Source organism: Venturia canescens, chromosome 3, assembly GCF_019457755.1.
Source record: "Venturia canescens isolate UGA chromosome 3, ASM1945775v1, whole genome shotgun sequence".
Lineage (NCBI taxonomy): Eukaryota > Metazoa > Arthropoda > Insecta > Hymenoptera > Ichneumonidae > Venturia > Venturia canescens.
The window spans coordinates 2,124,420-2,148,499 of NC_057423.1; the positions used below are offsets into that span (position 1 = coordinate 2,124,420).

The 24,080-nt window shown below is 42.7% G+C and overlaps 1 protein-coding gene across 2 annotated transcripts in view; it reads left to right on the top strand.

The window, feature by feature from the left end:
* The window catches only part of mspo (M-spondin), a 133,834-nt gene extending 111,279 nt beyond the window's left edge, over window positions 1-22,555 (top strand). Inside the window, exons 5-7 of one of the 2 annotated variants that reach the window (XM_043414214.1) lie at window positions 13,245-13,417; window positions 18,424-18,863; window positions 20,350-22,555. In XM_043414214.1, coding sequence (XP_043270149.1) covers window positions 13,245-13,417; window positions 18,424-18,863; window positions 20,350-20,573 — 837 coding nt within the window. In that variant the 3' untranslated portion in view covers window positions 20,574-22,555. The remainder of the gene's footprint in view (window positions 1-13,244; window positions 13,418-18,423; window positions 18,864-20,349) is intronic. The other variant, XM_043414215.1, reaches the window with a different exon arrangement.
* The last annotated feature ends 1,525 nt before the right edge of the window (window positions 22,556-24,080 follow it).

A 24,080-nucleotide genomic window follows, 5' to 3' on the forward strand; every position in this document is an offset into this window, starting at 1 on the left:
ACGCCTCTACTCGAAAACAACTCTGCTTTTAAAATCTTCACTCCAAAATTCATAACAACTCTACGTTTACTCATGCATAATCCATGATCTTCGATAATATCTCTACTCATGAGATGTGTTCTGAAATCATCATGAGTAGAGATGCTGGGAATTGAATATCTCACCGTCGACGTTCTCTACGTAGATCCGCAGTTATTAAGGAGCGGAGTTGTCATCGAGGAGGGCTAGCGATAAAGTTGTTAACTAGCAGCTATTTATAACTATACTCACCGCAGCTCTACTCGATAACGACTCCGCTCTTTAAACATGTATTTAGAGGAGAACTGTTGTTGAATACATTTACTGAGAGTAGAATTTTTAACTTGCTGCAAGAAAACTCGACTTTTATGAATCTACTCGATAACATTTCCACTCTAAAGATTTTTATTTTATGCATGAATAACGTCTCTACGCTTTAACATGTCTAGGCAGATAAGACAGATTATTAATGACAAAAGAGGAGACATATTGGATTGTATTGATTCTGCAAATTTGAGAGTAGGACTGCAAGTTTGGAGCAGCGTTGTTTTTGAATAGAGCCGGAAAGAGGACGGTCGTTATTCCGCCACCGTTCTTACAAAGGCAAGAATAAACTGCTTTGGAAATAGATTTTTTTATGAAATTCAATGTAAAGCTCGGTCGAATAGATTGTTTTTCTACGCATTTCGGTAAAATTCCTGTGCCCCGTGTCGTAGCCAAGCTTTGAAAAAACGATATGAAAAAGTTGGTTAAAATGAAAGTTCGTTACGAAATTATTTGATGCTATTCGTTCCAACCACCGAGCTGGTTTAGCCACGAACTAATTCATACTCGCCGCGGCGTGAAGCCTATGCGAGGAAAGTTCCGACCCAACGTACCCCACTCGCAATGAAAGAGTACACAAAATCGTCGCCGTACACAAAAGTTCTTCTGTGCATGATGACACTGTATTCACTCGTCAGATAAAACTACCAGCGTGCATTGGAACTATTTTTTCATTGAATCGGATTCCGCGGATCGTTGTTTCTGTTTCAGATCGTGCTCGAAGCGAAACTGGGAGTCGCGAGATTGCGATTCCTCGTTAAAAGTCATACTAAATTATCATACCTCGAGTCGATTAACCATCGAGACATTCCAAAGGAACATTTGAGCTTCAGCGAATAGAATCAGATATTTCTTCGTAAAAAACAAAAAGAGGGAGAAGAAAAGAAAAAGAAATATTGAGGCGGAACATTCACGTAAAGTTAGGTTATCTAAATACGAATTTGATTGTTTTTCTCTAAGTTATCTCGGTTATATAAAACCTGTTTGCTTTGTTTATACGAGATTTCTAAATACCTCATTTTTGGGTGGAATTTATGTGAAATATAAAAAAATGGCAGAATTAAACGACCTCCAATCTTGCACACATGTTCTTTAGAGTTCAAAAAATGGCTCAATGAAATGGATTAAAAATTGGAGAGGCTTTAGAAAATATATCCAAAAATGTGTATTCCAAAAGTTTCATTAAGCTATCATCATTTTTCTCAAGCTGGTATTCCTCCTTAATAGAAAAAAAAACCAAAGTTCAGAGAGAGGCGAAGGGAGGAATGAAGCTGAAGAAAAAAAGCGTCACTTTGGTAAGAAAATGCTGAGTACATTCTACGCGGGGTGATATCTCGGGTAACAAAAACGACGCCAAGAGTAACGAGATTTGAAGCTCGTGTTAACGTGCTAATTGTCCGTAGCTCGTTCATTCTCCCTCTCTCTTTGTTATTTTTTCTTCGCTCTTGTCTTTCCCCCTTTTTCGTTCTCTGCTGATCCGTGTGTCTCGTGGAATATTCGGTCGACGAGAAGACGAACTCTCGATCAGTCTGTGGCCACAGACTTTGCCGACCACTTAATTACCAAACTTTAGTCGCAGGCCGTTCGACCGAAGCCTCTTTATCTCTCTCCTTCGCGAGCCTCTTATTATTATACTTGACTTGATTCTTTTTGTAAAAGTGCATACTATATCACGTCGACAGAATTAAAAGCAATCTGGCCTGTGAGGCAGAACAGACTTTCCCCAAGCTCATGGCTAATGTACACGTATATAAACGCTCCTCTCGTCGTCTCGTGTCTCAGTAGTTAGGGAACTGTCGTCGCCAGACATGTACGTTAGTTAATTATTTGAAAGTTTCAAAGTTTAAATTTACAGCCCGTGTAACCATGCGTCTCCCCTTTTGTAGATTTTTCTTCCCCCGTTTGCGCCTTCGAATCGTTTTTTTTCACAACGTTTAAATGGTTCAGCAATTTTTTAGAATCACGACACAAAACTTTCGTTCGATCTTCGACGTGTTATTGAGAAAGTTGGCTCGTACCAAAGGGCGGGAGCTTAAGTTTGAGCGAAACTCGCAAAAGTAAGAATGATTTTCGGGCAAAGCGTCGCCACTTTCGCAGCACCCATTTCCATAATCGTTTTTATTCTCGTCCTTGAAAATATTCGTCTGAAAAACGAGTGTTTGCGAGAGAATCAACAGCGTAGAATGTCCAAGTGTCAGTAATAAGCGGAGACGATTCTTCGGCGGAAATTCAACGCCTGGAATCAGGATGGCCATTGTGTCGGGACAATTGGAAATGAAATACACGTCGGAGATGAAAAAAATGTGGGGGGAGAAAACGTATGCAGGTATTAAGCGAGATGTAATGGGATGATCTGTGATAAAGGAGGTTACTATTAACGCCGCATGCGCACGAGTCAGGGACTGTGGGAAGAGGAGGAAGGTTGAGTTATTGTGGTCGTCGTATAGGAGCGAGATAAAAGCACGAAATGATAGAGCGAAAGAGAAATATATGGGGGACGAAACGATAGAGGAAAGGAGAAATATATAGGGGAATAGATATTTTGCGAGCGCCTGCGGAGCATAAGGGCCTGGTGGAACGTTCGGGAAAGCGGATTAGCGAGATTAGGAGAAAGCAATAGAGAGGACCGAAATGTTGCTTGCGGTTGGGGGCTGGCGGCAGCGACGGCGACGTTGCTAAATCCATTTCTCTCTTCATCCCATTGGAGTAGAGAGTCTCGTATCAACGCCAACGTGTTACAAGATAAGGCTCCGAATATATACCTTAATACGTACATATATCCATGCACACCTATATGAGGCATGAGGATATGTAATAAAGATTATACATGTGCGAGGGTATGCGGGAGAGTGAGTCAAAAGGACTGATATTTGCACCAATACGATTCTATCGCACGCAGGCTTCGCCGACGGTTCCTCCGAGACTGTGTCACTCATTCGCAACTGACAGGGAGAAAAATCCTGAACTAACAGCCGCGTTTCTTTCCTGTTTTTGTGAGAAAGTACACGTTTATTGATCGAGGAGCACGTCGCGCTTAGATAAACATTAAAATGTTATACGTTTAGAAATGATATGGGAAAAGCGTGTAAGCGGCTATGATTTCGAATTGTGTAATACAGAATTTGAGCACGTACGCGATCTGCCTCACTCGCGGAATCGATAATCGTGGCCAATCGAACCAAAGAAGCGATTTGTCGCTCTAATACCTATATTCGAGGTATCGCGTGGCGAGGCGAAATCGAGGATAGGTGCGGCGAACACGCTTCGACGATCCGGTATCGCCTCGAACATTTCCGTATCATCCATTTATTGTACGTGTTTATTTATGTATTTCGAAGCATACGGTAAATCGCATTGAATCAGGTCTTCCTGGATTGTTATAACCCATAAAAATGTAAGCTTTTTCAGTTTTTATGGGATTACTTTTTAGTGAAAACGCTCTTTCATTTAATCATCGCGGCGCCGAGTATCTTTTTAGGCTTAATCCGTTTATTTTCCGTCCAGCTAACGTACCTGGAACAATTCAGCGGAAATATCAGAGTAACGCTTTGCAACCTTAATCTCGCTATTGTCGCTAATCCTCGCAATTTAACTGCCTTAAATTCCTTGTTTTTCCATCTGTTTGTACGAGGGTCAAAATCCTTTGTTATTTCAAATATCAACGATGCAGCAATGAAATTCAATATTTCGTCATTCATTTTTTCACATCGATAATTAACGACCATTCCGGAGGTTACATGCGGACACAAAAAAGTGGCAACTGCGTAATCGCAGTTGTTGGCATGTTTTCAAGTACGTTCACCATTCGATGTTGCTCACCAAAGAGCAACGGAGACACGGACAACTGGAGGAGGAACACCTGCGCAATTACGCTAGCTTTGAGTTTCGAGCTCGACCAAACTCGATCGCACCTACTGACGCACGTCCGACCGCTCCCGTGGCAAACCACGTGACTTCTCTCTCTCCCTCTCTCTCTCTCGTGCAACTTCTGTTTTCTCTACCTTCGAAACTCTCACGAGACACGCCACGCCTGTCTGACCATCGACGGACTAACCACTGGGATCTCGATCATCCTCGTTCTCCCGGATAATGTCTGTAGTATCCTGCTCCAGTAGGAAGCCAAAACCGACTCCCTCGCAGCTCGAAGACTAAATAAATAGAGAGCAATATTTATTTCACAAAACCATCATTTTTTGTCTTTTAATCTCTTTTCTGGAATGGAATACGAAATTACAATTGATACGAGCCTCGAATATAATCAAAATGATGAAAATCTTTTCATTAGATTCCGAGGGGAAGAATTTAACGTCGAAGAACCTACGAACAACGCGCTTTCCGTTGTACTTTCTACTTCCCTCCGCTCGAGCGTTGCTCACAAAATAACAATTACCAAACCTTTTTTTTACGCTCGCACTATAAATACAGTGAGTCTGTTCGGTGGTAGAGTGTCTTCGTATTAGCTCCGTATAATATCGATCGGGGGAGGGGTGAAAAGAGCCATCCATCGTCGAATGCCGGAGGGGACTTGCCGGCAAACCGAGGTCTCAACAATCCATACCCTCTCACTCTCCCTTTCTCGTTCTTTCTTCCTCGATTCGGACACGAAAGAGATTAATTCTTTATCGACTGGAAGAGCTTGCCGTATTTCCGCGTGTGGCCAAGATATCCACAGAGTTCTGATACTCCCGGACGAGAAAAACCACAATTCCCTTTCCTCTCTCCCCCCCCCCCCCCCGCCCCTCCTTTCGCCAGCCACGCCGATCATTTCTCTTTCTCTTTCCTCCTCGCTCTCTTTCCTGGCTGTTTGCCCTCGGGCAGCCACAGACGCCACCATCGCTCCATATCCACCAACCCTCAATATACAGGTATAAAACTCCTAGAATCTTCGATCGAACCTACGATCGCTATCCTCCTGCCCTTACCCTCGGGCAGCCCCATTTATGTATTGCGAACTTTCTACCTTTTCTTTCCTCCTGCAACTCCGTCTCTACATTCCCTTTCTCCCTCCTCTTCCCCGTCGAGAAATTTACGAGCGTTCTTCTCTCCTCTATATACGAATAAACGTACGAACGAGGCTCCGAAAAAATAGTGTACGCACCGGAAAGTAGCTGAGGGAAGGAAAGAGCGAGAAGAGCTCGAAATCTTCGCCGAAAATTTCCAATTTTCATTCTCCCCTGTGATGGCTCCAATCATAGGATACGTCAAGGCCTACACCAAAGCTCAGGAATCAACATCTTCGCAGAGGAATTCGTCGAAATAGCAGATTTTTACATACGTTTTCCTTCGCCTGGAAAACCCCCTGGAAAAGATGAGAATAAGAATATCGTGAAGCTGCATCGAAAGAATAATTTATACACGAGTTTTATTTGCATGCAAAAGGTAACTCGAGCTACGCGATATACACATATGTTGTAGGGTAGATATACGTGGTAATAGGAAAAGGATAATATATTCCGGGAGTGGTTTACTGGACCTTGATCATGGGGCAACATTTCCGCCTCCTCATTCCTCCTCTTTCACTCTCTTACTCGTTCGCTATAAAGCAAACACACGTCGCTATAACCGTAACCACGAGGTGATATAGGGGTGGTTTTGTGGCTCTACCGATCCTCCATCCTTTTCTCTCTTTTATCCCTCCGACTGGAGCATACACTAGAATTACAAACATAACACATTCTATTCCCGATAGAACTGACCACTCCTCCCCTCCACGCGGTTCGCTGCTTTCCCCTTCGCTCTCTGCTTCTCAGGGCCCGAATATGAACATACTTTCCTTCGGCTCTGTCGGAGTTAGCGGAGCTCGCAAGAAGCACAAGCTTTGCGCGGTCAAGCGGAAGCGCAGCGTCGAGATCGCAAAAAACGGAGAAAGGTCGGGCAAGGAACGAGAGTGGAAGATCGTGCGAAGCATCACGAAGTAACAAAAAATTTCCGGAATCGAAATTCCTCGATTTATATAAATCTATGGGGCCGCATAGCGACGGAGGATGCAGCTTATATAAATGATGAAATTTCTTGAGTTTCGTCTGGAGTTATGAAATAAGATTGTCCGAGAAAAAAGCCCGGTTGGAAAGCTACTTCGTACACTCAGAAGACTTTTTTTTGTTGCTCTGAAATTCACCTCCCTTTTTCCATAATTACCTGCTTAATCTTAATTATTATTGCGGAGATCGTGGCAAAAACTTGACCGAATCGAACGTCGAAAGAGTCGAGTCGATTTTTGACTCGAGTACTCTACATAATACAATGGTTTTACGCTTCTCTTTCCGGCCTTTCTCTATTGGCTTGTAATGCGAAAACTTTGAAGTATTTGTACTCGCCTCGGTGCTCTCTCCTTCTCTACTTTTCTTCGACTCCCCGTGCTCGCTTTCTCTTCGTCTCGTTTTTGTTGACACCGCTCTCGCCCTCATAAACTTCCTGGCCACTGAAAGTTTCAGCTACTTTCCGAATAACGAGGCCATACGAGATTGGATTGAATTTTGAAATCAAAAACTGTCGATTTTTCTCGCGACACGTGTGCAACGGAAAAATATTGAATCAGGGTGAACGTATTTTTCTCGAAGAGGCGACTCGGATGTCGATAAATTTATAGGATCTATCGAGCGGGGCATCGGCTATTTGTCTTTTGCCTATCCGGGAGCGAAGGAAAAAAGCCTCATGCATCCGACCCGACGGGAGCTTAAAGCTCGATCGGACAGATCTATTAATCCCTGAACGAGAAAGAACGAGCTTATGTACTTCGCTCTATAGGTGTGTAGCGTGAGAAAGTGACGCGAGGGAGCAGGAAACTCGCAGTGGAAAATGTTGGTGATCCCAAGAACCGGAGGCGTGTCACGAAATGGCTAAATTTACGCCAGTTCGTTGAAAGTTTGCCCGGTAAATACAAGAGATTTGCACCACTGCCTGACCAAGGAGGGACTATTCTACTTGAAGTAGGCATTTTCACATTTTATCTCGTGCCATTTGTTACTTGAACTTCGAATCTGTGCTCTCGTCTCAAATCCTACTATATCCGAGTGAGCATTCTAAATACCATTCATACAAATCTCCCTGTCATTCCTTCACTAAATTATATTCCGAGCCTCCTACTGGCTGACCAAAGAGGGACTGTTCTACTTCCGAGAATCACTTTTTCTAATCATCCCAATTCACGTTTGAAATTCGTCAATTTCGATCAAGAATGAATGATTTATGAAAAGCATCGTTTCAAAATTCATTTCTCCTCCATCTCGGAAAAAAATGAAACAAAAAGTAGGTTCTCTCGGTTGAATGATTGCAACGAGCCTGCTTGTTCCAAAATTAAACAGTTCCGGATGACATCGGCATTCGATTCGACGATTTCAAACAGTTTTTGAGTTACTGAACCCGATGGACATCAGCAATTCAGTGGTCGTATTTTGCACAGTTTCCCTTGACTCTCCAGGAAATGCAGGACTGAAGGACAGCACGAAAGTGGAGCTGCGCGGAGTCGTATGAGATCGCAAAGTTATACCGCGGAGGCCGGATCGAAAATGTAGGCATATCCTATAGATTGATAAGGCCGAATACATGATGTTTTTTTTTCCCTGAAATATAGCACACACGAAAGTACGACCTAATTGCTACACGTGTGGGCGACTGATTGCGCTTCAGTGCAATGAAGTATGAATTTGTCGATTCCGTTGCGAGCACGTGTAAAAAGGGAAAAAATAATGGAAGAGAGAATGAGGAAAGGCTGGAAATGGAGACGGATAGAGAAAGAGAGAGAGAAAGAGAGACACGAAACGTGAAAAATGGAGCTGAATAGATAAACACGAAAAAACAAGTTCAAGAAATATAGGAAAAATGGAGAACGATAGAAACAGCGGAGGAGAAAAATCGAGGGGAACACGCATTGGCAATTTAAGCTCCTCCATATGCTACGCGAGCCAATGTTCGTCGATGCACGGACCAATACACGCGCGGAGAACAGTCTCTCTCTTGCTCTCTTGCTCTCTCTCTCTCTCTCTCTCTCTCTCTCTCTCTCTCTCTCTCTCTCTCTCTCTCTCTCTCTCTCTCTCTCTCTCTCTCTCTCTCTCTCTCTCTCTCTCTCTCTCTCTCTCTCTCTCTCTCTCTCTCTCTCTCTCTCGATATCACGGACTTGCTAGTTCTGTTGAGACCAGCCGCGCGATCGTTCGGACAACACGGAGCGCTAATGAACGGGAGTGTCGTTTACACGCGGCGTTGGAGATTGCCCGTACTCTGTAACGCCACCGATTCGCCTCTGATCGAGCGAGCGAGAGAGAAAGCGGCGAAAGGTTTGCGAGGCCATAGGCAAATTTTCCGAATTTCCCCATCGCGTTCCTCATCCTCCTCTTGTATACTCAACCACTTTACACACACGTACACATGCATATAGTAATGTGTGTCAGAACTGAAGCGTTCGGGGGAGAGAAGCGATTCTCTTTCGGTCTGCCCACATTTTTTGTGCGAGAGATTTTCCAATGGGAAAAGTACTTGCCTTTTTTTCGTTCGTCAGTGACAACGCGTTGTTGAATCGTGAGCGTTTGTTTGATGAAAAAAAATCGCTTGCTCAAAGAAAGAAATTCCACTTCACACGAAAATTTGGCCTGGTTCATAGGGCTCAATTTGATAGAAACTCGCTCGTGAATCAGCACGCGAGTTTTTAATTAACAATTTCCGTACTGCGAAAATTCTCGGTCGTTCTGGGCTTCGAGATAAAAACTTCCGCTTTAAATATAATTTTCTCATTAATTGTCACCCACGAATATTGCCAACTTCCCCAATTCCCAAACGAATAAAACTCGCTCCAGGAGGATACGAAAGTTCAAGCATTTTGTGATAACAAAAAAGAGAGCCAAAGAAATAAGTGAGATTGCGGAAAGCCATAATAACGCGAAATTCCTGAAGCGTCTCGTAAGCGAGGCACGAACTCGAGCTTCTCTTCGTTAATGAAACGAGAGACACAAGCCTCTCGGTTCCCCTTTTCACTTTCTTTTATCTCGTAACCTTTCCGCAAGCGGTTACTTACTACGTGTGTCGTAGGGTGCATACCGTACGTATATTTTCTCGCACAACTCGCTTATGACAATCGTGGCAGCGAGCAGCTATGAAAAGGCAAACGAAAAAGACGAAAATGAGAGGAATCTAAGGGAAAAGGGAGTGGAAGAAAGTCGTGCCGAGACCGAGGTTAAAAATAAATAGCCAGTGAAAAACGAGTGTAAAAAGAGAAAAGCACGTGTAAGACTTTTTTGTTCCGGTTGCAAGCATTTTCTATTTACTTTTTCCTTTTTTCTCCCCCGTCCTAACCTCCCTAAACCCTCTCACGCTCTTCCATTTCTGAGCGAGTTTCATTGTCTAGCACGTAGCGAGTTTGCACGTACTTATACGTGTGTGATATGAAAAGTCGACAACGTTTAGGTTTTTCACCTTTTTTATTGGAGTAAAAATATTTGGCGACCCCGAGAAATTTGAGGACGCGAGTAGGACGATTGCTAAACATCGATTCAATATTGCAATTAGATTTCGAGCGCGCGCAGTGCCGAAAGGTTTGAATATTCCGATCGAGCGCGAATTAAAAAGCAGCCGAGGAACCATGAGATTTTTCCATATTAAGACGACAAAAGGAGAATATTTAATGCTAATTTAATTTTCGCAAACATCGCAAGATTTCGCGCTTCCGAGTGGAGCGTCGAGGAATTTTTTTGACGATGCGTTTACGGGCGAGAGTGCTTTTCACTTGTATTTATTACTCTCTCACAGTAAAACGTTATAGCCGACGAAAGATGCGCTATAAAGAGGATACCTCATTATTTACGAAACTGAATTAATTTACGGATATTTGGAGTATGCGATGCGAATAAAAAATAATAAATACCGAGGGCGAAAGCAGCTTGGATAATTTTCAAAGTTTCATGTTAAAGTTACGAGTTTATTCAAAGTTAACATAAAATTTAGGCAAATAATCCAAGTGCATTTGCCGGAGATTCATCCACGTTGGAAGTCTCAAGAAGGAAGATGGACCTCTGGAAATTGAGAGGTTTCGCTTCGATCCAAAATCCCCCGTAAGCTTCGCCACGCATATTTATATACGTGGAGGATTATATGCACGTTTTTACGTCTCCATAAATCTTTTATGATTTCATATATATGCATTAACTAGAAAAAAAGTAACAGAGATATAAAAATTTTGGTAAAAGACAACGAGACAGTGGAGGATCGAGCGGACGGCCTGCACTTGGCTCCAGATTGCACGGAATTTTAACCAACCCTTGAAAATCGAGGATAAAGAAGGAAAAAAGCTTCCATACGCTCCGTATTCCTCCCGTGAGAGAAATAAGAAAAAGCTCCAAGTGGAATACAAAAAATCCGACGAAAGCTCAAGAATTCTCCTCCACAAAATTCCGGATATCAAGGCCACTGGTGTTCTTTATATTTCAGTCTTTCCAAAATCCGTCGCATAAGCCCTCACGAAATCGTTCCTTACGATCCCACCGATTATACTGCTGATGCAGAAACCGAATTTCGCGACCTTCTTTTTTCCTCAATTCGCCACATTTTCAACCAGATTTCTTTCCCGCAAATTGCATCATCACCTTGTGTACAAAAAAAAATCAAATTTTCTCACAACACGAGAGTCCGTCAAGAAAATAACGAAAAGTAACCACCACCGAAAAACGGTAAACGAGTAACGAAAAATTTGACAAAGTGCCATAAATAAGCGCAGCAGCAATGTATAGCAAACTTTCGCTAAATTCGATTAATCTTCGCAGACAATTTAATTACTTAAAGTCGCTTCGATGGGGTTATTTAATTAGAAAAAAAAGATTACAGTTAATAAATCTCGAGGTCTTGTAACATAATTCGTAGAAAATTGGAATTTCCAATCAAGCATAATTACGTGGTGATGAATTTGATAATATTAAATCGGGAATTTTCCTCATTCAATCTTGTAAATTGATGGACGAAGTAACCACCGCGTCCAATATCACACGTCGAGCTACACACACGTGACACTAGAGATGGAACGGGATGGGGATGTGCCCGAGGCGAGCCTGTCACCTTCGCATGTAAGCGTATGTGTATGAGACGGAAGCACGTTCACATAATTAAAGGCCGATGCCATCTCCAGGAGAGAGAGAAGGCCGCTCCGCATCTGTACGGCCTGCGGCGCCGAAGTGTTAATTGGAGATTACCATCAATTAAGCATCATCCACGTAACTCTCTGAAACTATATACAGAGCCCTAGCCTCGAATTTAATCGATCCGAGGCTGCTCGCTCGCGTAGTACTCCAAAATCGTATCTTAGCTGCTGGCTTCGTCGTAAACGACTTTCGGAGCTCGCCGCGGCGAGGGAAACAACCGAGGATCATGCTCGGCATGCGGGAACGAAGCGGATTCGAGGTTTTAGGATTTCCCTTTTTCCTCCGAGCGGCCATTCACGACGTTTGTGGAAATGAAAAAAATATGGAAAAATTGGATTGGGAATAAAAGTGAGTCATTAGGTTGAAACATTTTTCATTTCTTTTCAGTTTTGCTCGATGCGTTTTAGAGTCAATTATGTTTTTAAGATTTAACGAAATCTTCAAATCTTTTTTATCAAGACGAAGCTAAAGCAATATTTTTCAATGATCGATTCGCTGGTCGTTATACACCCTCGCTCGATCTCTAAATTTCTCTGTAGCATCCATTAATCCAAGGACGAAAAAGGAGAATAGCTTTAAAATAAGAATGCTCACGAGGAAGCGAGGGAAAGAGGAAACGATTTATACAGCTAAGAGTTATGCAGATCTCACGTAACACAAGGCGGCTGTCTCCCACCGGATATCGGGCAGAATTAATCGATCGGAGCTCGTCCGTACCAGTACGGAAATAGCCATAGCAATTACCATAGCACACCGTATATTGGAGCGAGATGCAGTCGCTCCAAATCGACGATGAGGGTCGATTAATCGAACCTTAATTATAGCACCCTTCCAACTTCCCTGCAGCAATTTTACCTCGGAATGAGATTGGCCAAATCCCGAAACTCGAATGGATTCCTTCGTTTCGCGTCTTAACGTTATTCCTCTCAATTTTCCATTGGCGTTATTGTTTTACGAATTTCATTGACGATTTTTAAAAAATCAATGAAGAAATAATCACGGTGAGCGAATGTTTTTTTCGATCTTTCGGACGAGCTTTCACAAAAATTTTCTGTTTTTTTTTTTTTTTTTTTTTTTTTTCAAACGTGACGAAAGAAAATTGAGATGAAAAGTTTCGCTGCGATTATCCCTGCAAAGTTCAAGAAAAATCGGCTTCGTTTTTGCACTCAGCGCATTTTTTTTCCTTTCGTATAATGTCACGATTCTTTCTCTCTCAAATGCGATTTTTGCGTTCTCGCGTGGCATCCACGAGGTAGAGAAATTGATGTCGGTCGGCCCCTCTCGATGCGGCCGGTGAGAATCGAAAAGAAACGAACAGGAAAAATCTCTTTTTGGGCGAGAAGACGGAGGGAGGTTCGAGATGAGAGCGAAAAAGAGTTCCTCTACACAGGTATAAAAATCCTCACTTCCTTTAATTCGAGGATGCTAGGACGATCGCCCCGAACTCTACAATGTTCGGTGACTAATCGCAGGGGCTGAACACTTCTACGATTTTTCATCGCTCTTCTTGTTTGCTCCGATATTCCGCACTTGGCATCGACGTTAATTCGACAAAGAATGAACGTTCGCCAATTTCCCCGTCGCTAGCTAACAGCGGATGAATTATAAACGTGAATTCTTTTCTGAATCGAGCTACTCCCACGATTATTTTACTCTTCGAAAGAAACAATAGAAATTTCACTCGAAAACCTTCTGTGAACGATTTTCCGTGTTAATTTCTGTGTCGTTAACTCGCATCCTTTGATACAGCCACGAGTCATTTGTTTACCCAAATGTTCGCAGCTCAAAGAATACACCCTTACGGAAACGTATCACGAGGACGACGTCGAGGTGGAATTCGTGAGCAACGTGAGCCAGCAGAATGGGGCGCCAACGCCACGAGGTACGGACCCGAACCGTGAAGTGAACGAGGAAATTGCTGAAGAACGAAGAGAAATGGATACCCAGAGATACAGGTAACCCTTAGATTTGTCATTAAAAAAAAAAAAAAAGAAAGGAAAGTAAGAAAAAACTAGACAAATTTTGCAATCGAGAATGATAATTTCTCGTTCGATACTCTCCATTCGAATTAATATTCGATGATTTAGAATATATCGAGATACGAATAGGAAGCTACTAGACGAAATAAGAAATAACAAGATTAACGAAGAGACAGGAAACTCGGTGGAAAAGATATGAAAAAAGAGAAGGAAAACGTGCTCGAATTAAAAGCTACGAGTTACTAATATCACCGGAAAATTTATCTCGGTGCTTGGTCTCTGCTCTTGCTTCAAATTGGAGCTCGTACTAATAAGGTAGAGCCATTGAAGCACCCAGGACGAAAGAGACAGTCAGAGGAGGAAGTGAGAGAGCGAGGTGGGTAGGGTTGCGAGGGGGGTTGAGTGAAATACTGTAATAGAGAGAAAGCGAGATGAAGATAAAGAAGCTCTCTCTGCATATTAAAACTCGAGTACACTCGTCTCATGACGAGGACGGGGCCACTCTTCCAGATCCACATGCGACAACTCCAAGAGGGTTTAAGATTTCTAGGGCGAGCTTTTTCCTAAAAATAGAACGAGAATCGTGCTGGAAAAATAAGTCGGGGACGATTGAGATAGCGAGAAAGAAAGAAACTCGAGACAGTGCGGATCGTGGCACGTTCACATCGTGCAAAAAAATGGTGGAAAAGCGAGAACGGAAAAAAGTGGCTCTCGTTGGAAGATCGAGCATTGAGAAAAGGATGTACGAGGGGGGAAAAACGAAGAGAAAGCTCGATGGAAGAAAATCGATGAAAAAACATCTATATAGCCGATGGAAAAGTTTGGTTAGCAAGTATCGCAGCCATTCATTTCTTTCGAGCAGTTCAACGACGACACACCCCCCAGCGGGACGCCTGCGAACTCCAAGATTCGACAATGCACTGAGATATCGCAAAGAGTCTCGGAAATAGAGAGGGCGCTTTGACTTCACCGGTAACTCTCGCCTCCCGTCACACGCCATAGCCAACTAAGCGGCGTCCCTAGCTTTTCTCTGCTCTGTTACTCGTGCCTTCGAGCTGTACAGAAAAATAGATACTCTTGAAAAGAAACAGGAAGATAGAAAAGAGGCCTGAATAGGGAATGACTCTTTTCCCGTCTGTGCGCATTTATAACGCCTCGATAGACTCTCGAGATCCGTTGCCGAAGAGCTTTACGCCTACTTTTTTACACGCCCCCTCGCGGGATCCCCCGAAACGACGTTGACCTCAGTTCATTCATTAGATATATTCCATTCTAGTCGAGAAACACGAGAAACATCATTTTTTCGGTGTTTTCTCATAACTCGAGTCATTTTTGGATCATTTTGCACTCCAGAATAACAGTTTCAAGTGGACAATCATATTTCCTCAGTTAAATATGAAATGAAACGGCCGCTCATGGCTTTTTCTTTTATTTCCAATGAAGATTTATCACTACCATGAATTTTCATGGCAAATTTCGTGCTATCCTGCAATCAAGCGTTTTCGTAAACGGTTTTATCCGCAAGGAATGCCCCGTTCGCGAACAAGAATTCAACGCAGTTGCGGGGCACATACCCGGCGAAGATTATGCCTCGGCGTACACCGGCATCTTGGGTTTCTTAACTTTTACGGAAATGCCAGCCATTTGGCTCGCCTCATTTACTCCTTCTCCTTCCTCCACCCCCAGCCATATACTTTCTTGGGAGATTGAGAGATATTCCACGCCATTGCTGGCTCCGCATGGCTCGAGGTTCTTCATCCTAAGCGCAGCCGACCCGACCCAACTTTTGCACTCATGATGCACTTCCTAACCCTTCAGCCTTGCAATATTTCGTGATGATTGTAAAAGTGAAATCCCAATCGAGCTCTCGAGACAGTCTTCCTTTGGATAAAAACTTCAAAAATGAATATATTTTCGTACGCAGATCAGGCAAAGTATTGCACAACTGCAGTAATTTCGTTGATGAGAAATTCAACGATTATTAATTGTACCGATCAGTATTTCTGAATCTGAAAAAAGCGAGGATTTAATAATTCGTATAATATGAAGAAACATAAAATTTCATTTTCATTCAAAACGATCTTATTTTTGGTCCGTGAAGCGGAGTGATTAATCGTTTCGAGCATTCTTTTATAACCGCTCGGTAAAGTTGACTGCGGAAATTTCAATTTTCAGTGTCAAAAGACAAGCATTTCGGTCGGAGGTTAAGTCGTTGCGTCACGACATTTATGAATATGTTTCTGGTACTTGGCAAGAAGAAGATTGAGATACCTCTTCATTCTCTTGAACTGCTCTGAAAACTTTGTTTCCCCTCTTTCTCTCTTTCTTCCTTTCCGGAGTCTATCTCGCTCAGTCCTTTTTTCACTCTCTCGTTCTCTCGTTTTTTCTCCTCGGGGCTCTATTCCATTTATCCTCGACTGTTTTACATCTCTCGTATTCAGCCTCGACTAGAGCAATTCCGCGGTACAACATGGCCGAAGCTTAGGAAAGAATGATACGAATACGTATATCTCATTCTGTGACCGCATTTCTCACAGTGTACTTGTATCGCGTCCGCCGACGACGAAGGAGAAAGGAAGAGAGACGGAATATTGCTGCAAGAAGAATTGAAGGTGAAAACAGAAAGTTTCGAATAAAAGTAACCAAAGATAGGGCACGGAAGACCGAAAAAGCAGGACGTGAAACTTGTCCTATTTGTGTAAACTCTGCGAAGGAAACGTCGCCCGTTTCTCATAGTTTTATAGTTACGAAGATTGAAACATGCCCTTTCTCTCTTTTTTGTCTTGTGCAGCCCTCCTTCCTCTGCATCTGTGCACATTTTTCCTTCCCCTCGGGGTATATCAGCACTGTATACGAGTTCCGTGGACTGGATGATCCACGTTAAGAACCGCAATATTGGATTTCTGCACGACACACTTGGCCCGAATGATGAGCTCATTTATATCTGCCTTTTCATAAAAAAAGCGAATAAATCGAAGCTTTTTTCAATGCGAGACTACGACGAGGTTTTCCACACGAAATTGCCAATTTCGAGGGTCTCATCTCTCATAAAACATTTTTTTTTCCTAACAACTTCGCAAATACGACTGCTTCGAAGCACCAAAAATCCCATACAATTGTCAAGCGAACAACGGTCCGAATGTTTAACAATGAAAATCGAAATGCCCGCAGCCAACAGTGAAAATTTGACTACTGACGTGCCTTCGTTGCAAAATAGATTTCGAATAAATTCCAATTTTCTCACAGAAGATGTACACAGAGCCACAGCCACTGGGGACAAGAGAAAAGCGAAGGATTCGAACGCATACATTTGGAACTGACGTTATTAGTATGGATCTCGAAAACCATATTTTTCCCCGGACAAGAGTCGCGTATCAATAAGTATGAAAAAGTTGATGCAATTTCGAATATCGCAGAAACAGAAGCTGCAAAAGTTTTCTTTGGATTCCCGCAAAATAGAAAATGGGGGAGAAAGTTTTTCGAGTTATTCGAATGATTGTGGGAAGAGAAGGGGACAGAAGGAAAGTGGAAGGCAGAGGCAGAGGACGTTGGATTGATGGTGTGGGTAAAGAATCGTTCTCTCGAACAATGACGTGTAACAGTGCGAGAGATCTATGGCATAAAACAGCTATGGATGGGTGTTCTTATCGGGCTGATATATCCCAAACTTAAGACAGTATCGTATCGATATCTCTGATTTTTATCCGGCTCTCTTGAGACATCGAAAGGAGAAGATACCGAGTCGAAAGTGGCCTACCGCTTTCTCAGGCTCTCTCCTACTATTTTTTTTCTGCTCGCCTGCGTTCCGGAGTCTCGTTCTGGCTCGATCCACGCGATATTTTCCTCGACTGTTTGCGATACTCATAGACGTCTCGTGTGTGCGTGCACTCGCGTATTCTACAGCTAATAAATGTTTAAATACGATTGTCATTTGAACGATTTTCTTTACCGATCTTCTCCATTGGCAGGAATTGACAGTCAGGGCCATGAAAACCGCCCCAAAAGAGTATCGCATTATGCTAGTGCCCACTTTATTTTTTATGAACTCTATGAAAATGTCTGAGCGAACTTGGGATTAATTTTCGTGTCTCGGATCACCAAAATCATGCTTCTGAGAAGCGCCTGAAACAAGTTGGATTTTTCTGAAAATATCAGAAAAAGCTTCACTCAATTGTTAAAGATCTTAAGCTTTTAATATGGACGCTAACGACTCGCTGGAGGGAAGAGATTGAGGATTTTTGTGACATCAATAAGTTATGAAGCAATTCGGAAAATGTTTCAGGTTATTGCTCGGGGATCATGAAAAAATATCGCGCTGCTTAGTAACTTTTGAACATTACTGTATATCGCATTTCTACGTGCGTTTATCGCCTCAAGGTGGCTTTATTGGCTGCTTCAACCCTTATCCCATGTAATATCCGGGGTGCGTGAGAGTGTATCCGCGAAATATACGTTACAGATACGGAAAATCGATAGTAGGCTATCGTTTCCAAGCAATGTGCAACAGACGTGATCGAGTGAGTAACGAAAACGAAGAGAAAGAGAGAGAGAGAGGAGTAAAAAGAAAAAGTAGAAGGTAGAGGGCAGAACGAGAAGAGGAGCGAGGGGTAAACGGAAAAGAGTATCGGTTTCGTCTCGTTGATGAGCCTTCACTCTCGTATGACGCGCGACCCAAATACACGGGCAACTTGTTGGATAGGATTTCGCGTTCGTCTCACACTTAGAGTAAGGAAAAAATTGTTGTCCCGAGCTATTTCGAGCTCATCTGGCTTCTCTCGGGGTCTGTAAGTTTTTTTCAATTTACGAGGCTTCCAAACCGACTTTGCCACGCGCGAAAGAGCGTTAAGGAGACGGAATAATCGAAGCTAGGAAAAAATCTCGGCAATTTCAAGGGCAACCGTGATTTATTCGTTTGTCCTTTCCGTAGAAAATTCTACCGGGAAATCCGGCATGTTTCTTCATCGTTAAATGCTTGCTCGCAGGTACTGGACGACCGGAAGTGGCGAGCAACAAGGAGAAGTCACGGTTGAGCCCTCCCATAAAAACGAGGCTCCGATAATCGAGGACATCGCATCCTCGTTTTCATTGGCCAGATCGAAATACTCGGAACGAAGCGAAAAGGTGTACGACTCGAGACAATCGGAAAATGGAATTCACCCAGATCAGGACTCGAGAGGACGCTTCGCCAATGAGAAACCGAGGGAAGAGGGTGAGAAAACTGCGTCGTCGTTTCTCTCGAACTCTCAGGAAAACTCAGAGAACAAGGAGGACCTACAGGATAGAGGTAGCAACTCAACGAGTCCCAATGGACATGCTCATCGTGCCGCGTGGACGAGTTCAACCCCCGTCACGACGAAACATCAGCACAAACTCAGAATGAAACATCGGAGATTGCAATTCAAGGGTAACCGTCTAAGACCGCGTTAGTACATTTTTCTCCTGGATCATAATCGATTCGAAATTAGTTTACGAAGTATTTCAATCCTTCGGAGAGGCGAGGGGAGCGTAAAATTACGAAAATTTCATCATCGTCTGCACTCGCACGGAGAAGAAAACGTCACTCCCATTTGCCCAATTTTTATTTCTTTTTCCATGAATTCCAGAACATCAAAGAGAGCGCATGGGGCAAAAAATCTCTCAAGCCTGGTAATTAATTTCAGAGAATGAGCATAAAGTGAACGGGAGTATAAAGACAGGGGAGGGAGAAGCAAAAAAGAGACTTTTTCAAATGATCACGGACTATTCGCCACCTCGCTTTTGACTGGTCCTCGAATAATTAAAAACTTAAAAACCTTGTCCATTTAACGAGTTCGGACTACCCGCTTTACCATATTTTTACCCTCCTCTCTCTCTCTCTCTCTCTCTCTCTCTCTCGGTTTTTCTCTTCGCGTACGGAAATTTCTTACTGTTGAACGCGGAAGGTTACAAAAAAGAGCGGACGAAAAAGCTTCATTTGGTCCCGTTCGCGTGTATGTACTTTACCTTTGGCCTCTCAACAACGCCGCCCTTGGACAAAGTTTCAATTAACCGTTTCAGCGGCGACGAGGCAGCAAACGACGCCGACCAGTCAGACGATGGAATGAAAGCTTTTATCCCTCTCGCGAGTGAAAAGAGAGCGGAGAGAAAGAGAACGAGAGCTTTTTTAATTTATGGGAGTTAATGGGAAAGCCGGTTCAATAGCCATATTTTTCGCGTGACTCGTCAAAGGGTTGCACTTTCTCTTTCTCTCTCTCTCTCTCTCTCCCTCCCCCCTCAATTCGTTTCCACTCTCTCCGTTTCTTCCTGTCTGTTGGTTACCGTGTTTTTCCGTGCAAGGCTCGAGCCTCGACACGCGCGGAATAACTCGCGTTTTCTCACTTCCTCCTCTCTCTCTCTCTCTCTCTCTCTCCTGCCTCATTCTGTGAACACGTAAAACTGGATTTCGTACCATAAAGTCCCGTAAAGCCGTGGCACGTTTGAACGAACCAGACGCGATTTCAAGTACTTTATCACCTCAACATTGATTATCAAACTTTGTACACGCACGTACACAGAAAGCGACGAGTGTGATTTTTTCCCGAGTTTTGCAACATTCTTAGAAACGGTATGATTTTCTTATCGTTCAATTTACGAAAGCACGAATGCAAAACACGATATTGCGCCGGTGGCAAACGAGATTCTCCCGTAACTTTGAAGTCAGCTTGACTTTCTCTGGGATTTCTTGCTCAAAGGCCTAAGGAACGAATAAAAGAGAGGGCGCCGTGCTCCCAGTCCTCCCTTCGCCACCCCCATCGTTATTTCACACGCACCGCACATGACGAGCTCAAACATCAAGACTGCAAAGCTTCCTGCACATTTCTCCTGCTTTCACTCTCGCTCACTCTCGCATCCTCCTTTAGTCTTTCATGCTGGCTTTTTCCTATATTCAGGTCCTCCGAGGGACTGCAAGGTCGATGACTGGGGTCCCTGGAGCGCTTGCAGTCGTAGCTGCGGAGTTGGCGAGACTCAAAGGACGAGACAGGTGAAATTGAGCCCTCGAAGACGTGGCGCCCCGTGTCCGCCCCTCAAGGAAACCAAGTGGTGCGGCAGCGCGAGCCCGTGCCCTGCAAACCCCGAATCCGCCAAACCATCGGTCGATTTGTTCCAGTGGTGAATCGACCAACTTTCACCATCTCGAGGCAAAAGCAATACGATCTCTTCACGACTCTTGTTCACAGTGAACAGGAAAAGCGCAGAGCGAGAACACTTTGAAGTTGCCTCATTCAATGAACGCGCCGAAGGCGATCAAGGTCGATACGCGAGGAGGCTTATTTTGCCCCGTTTTTTCCCCCGTGGCGTTAATCACGCGCTGGAAACGTCGGAGGAAATCTCATCTGGTGGAAAATCATTCAACAGTGCTGTAAATTATTGACAATCTGGGTACGAGACACGAAGCTTACGTTGCTTTTGACTTTTCGCGTATCATCGCTTGTGAATCTTTCAATGCAAATCCTCCACAATACTGGCAAATTTAAATTCGTGCGAGATCTTCAAAATTATAATGTCGAATCGTAAAATTATGAACTCTCAAATATTTTTCAAATTTAACAACAATATGGTCGAAACAAGAACGTAAAAAAAGATAGAAAAAAAAAACAAGAACGAATATTTTAAATTATTTCCGCCGAAACCAAACAATCCACATTCTTAATCGTTCTCTCATTAAACTTGAGCCACTCGCGACTCACACTTCTTCTCGTTGATTCGAGAAAGCAGACATTTTTACGAACACAGAGGAGATTAACAAAGCACAAAATGCGGATACGATAATGAAGACAAATGAGAAAACAAAAAATATCATCAGGTGTTATCGTTTTAGGTGAGTGTATTATATCTTAGCACGTAAATCTTAACGATAATAATTAATAACTAATGTTCTAATCGTAAAAATCCTTATTCATAGGCCACGTATTATTATTCTTATTGTATGTATAAAAAAAATGGCAAATAGTGTCGATCCTTCCTTCGTGATCATGCGAACGAACAATGAATTATTTTGACAAAACGTTTTTCGAGAGGAGAAGACGGTAGAAGCTTTTCGTTAAAGATCTTTTATGGGTTGACCGAATGATGGCAAAACCCGATTCAAATGAATTCTTGAAAGCATGAATTACTCTGGTCGTTGACAGAGTTCGTTAGCTTCCGTCAAACGATAGTGAAAATGAACTTTCACCTTCGTATGTACGCAAGCATTCGGAGAATTAAAAAAAAAAAAAAAAAAAAAAAAAAAACGACAAAAAAGTATTGCAAATAATTGTATTTAACGATAACGTCGGAAAATGTTCCACCACTCGATTCACGGAGAGGTTTCATGGAGAAAAACAAATTTTCATTCGATTCCATTCGAACTGTCATGAAACTTATGAAGCAGAAAAAAACACTGCCGAAGGGAAAGAGAGATAAAAGAACAAAGCGAAGAGTGAAAGTACTCGGGACTCCCAAAATGAAGGAGCGACGTGCAAAGCGAAATGAATCTTAGCGATCGGAGGAAATTCGCAGACTCATTATTCCCAGTCAGTAAAGAGAAAAAGCCGAATAACCGAAGTAATAAAAAACGAGGAACGAGGAAGGACCGAATCTTGGCAATCTAAACGATGTTAAGATTAATGTTTCACAAATTAGATAGTGGCTACGTGACGCTCAACTCGCCTCGTGTTTTTCTTAACCTCTGACACAGCAGACGCACATACAATAGTGTTCCTTTTGTCCGCAAAAGAAGGACCCTCCGAGGCGAGTGGGAACGACGATTAGACGAGTGCGTTAACTTCGTCACGTAAGGAACAAAAGATCTGGGTAAACGTGTGAGTGTGACTGAAGAAATCCTCGAGATCATTTCGACGAAGAATGAACAATTGATTGAATTAACAATTATATTACAAAAACTACGATGAGACTAAGAATAATGACGATGATGAATGAATATAAATTAAAAACAAAATTATATATTCTGTACAAGATCTGTGCATTTTAGTCGTTAAGTCGAATCCATAAGGTAGCTCATAGGACACAATTTAGAATTAAGGCAAGGGAGAAAACATGTAGCAATGTATAACACATAAGTTTATATTACATAATAAAATCTATCGAGAAAATCAAGTTCGTACGTTCACTTTTTTTCTAGTTCTCAACGCCCATCGACAGAGAATTCTACATCGTCAATTCGATCCCTGCACCTTAAAAATCGAACAAATAAAACGAGTTTTTCACCCGAAAAATCATTAATTTTTCATCGGCCCCAAAAAATTGGAGTTTAACTTTTATTTAGGACACGAAACGTGAACTATTCGTTGGGCATAATTTGGCGAATTTGAAGTTTTCAGGTATTGTATGAACGGTCGCCAGCTAATTACGTTAAAAATTGCGCTGGTGGCGAGTTCTTCATTTCACTCACCCTCGAGTAGTGTTTGCATTCCGAAGAGTTCTCGAGAACACTCGAAAAACTCCGAGTGCAATTTTTTCCATAAAATAAAGTAGCGGAAACGATGAATACTTGAGGTTGATGTTTTTTTTTTTTTCAGTACCCGCGATCTCTATCTTCCCGATGGAAAACTCTGTATTTTAAGTTCAGCTGTATTCAGTTAGTGAATAAATAATCTGCATTACTCGACGTTTTCACAGGGCCTCGAATTTTTTAAAAATGTTCTCTCATTCTTCCAAAGACTTCCAACTCCGATGCATTATTTTTCCAAGTCCCAAACTGTCTGTCGACCGAAATGGTGCACAAAGTATTTCCAGGAACGGATCAATTGAATAAATTTTATCTCACGTTGTCGTAGTAACGGAAGAAATAAAAATTACTTTTATGAAAACCGAAAGGAATCCACAAAGGATTAGATTGAAACAATTGTCCTGAGCATTATCAAAAAAACCAAAACTTTTCCATTTTCCTCGCGATCATTACGTCCCTCGGAATTTCGATTTTTTTTCAGAAATCTCTATATTCCCTCGTGCTAAAAATGGGATTGGTGGTAGTGAGGAAAGTTTTTTTATAGAGTCCCAAAGGTCCCTCAGTCAAGATTATGCTTTCCGGAGTCTAGCCACACGTGTGTGCATTCGTATATAGGTGGATGTCACAATACGAGGGGGGGAAAAGGGGTGATTGTTGTTATCACTGTTCGTGGAGCGTTATAACACGAAATAAAGGACACACGGATGATTACACCGGGGAGAATTCTCTCCCCCTCGGACAATATTCAAAGAGCTATATGTGCGTGGGAGTATATACAAAGTGAGGGAGCGTAGTTGGTCGAGCTTTTGTGCCAGGAGCTACTGAGCTTACGGTTTGTATATTTGTCCTCGCTACAGTTATATTGTGTCATTTTTCCAGAAGCTCGTGTACGATCTTTTGCCATGTTTGCTGGGGATAAACGAGACACCATTTTTTCTCTCCTTCTTAAACTCGTACCTCGTGACCATACACTATACTTGTACACCGAGCTCTCTGTTTGTGTTGTGGATGTGGGTGTTCACTATCTCATCTTCCCTCAACGTGACTTCCTGTCTGAGCTACAGCAGAATTTCTACCCTCAACCATTTTTTCTCCCTTCGTCTGTCTCCCTGCCTCTCTCGCTCCGAACCTCGCTTTTCCTTTCCTCTGTACGCCCTCGCCTTTATTCTTGTT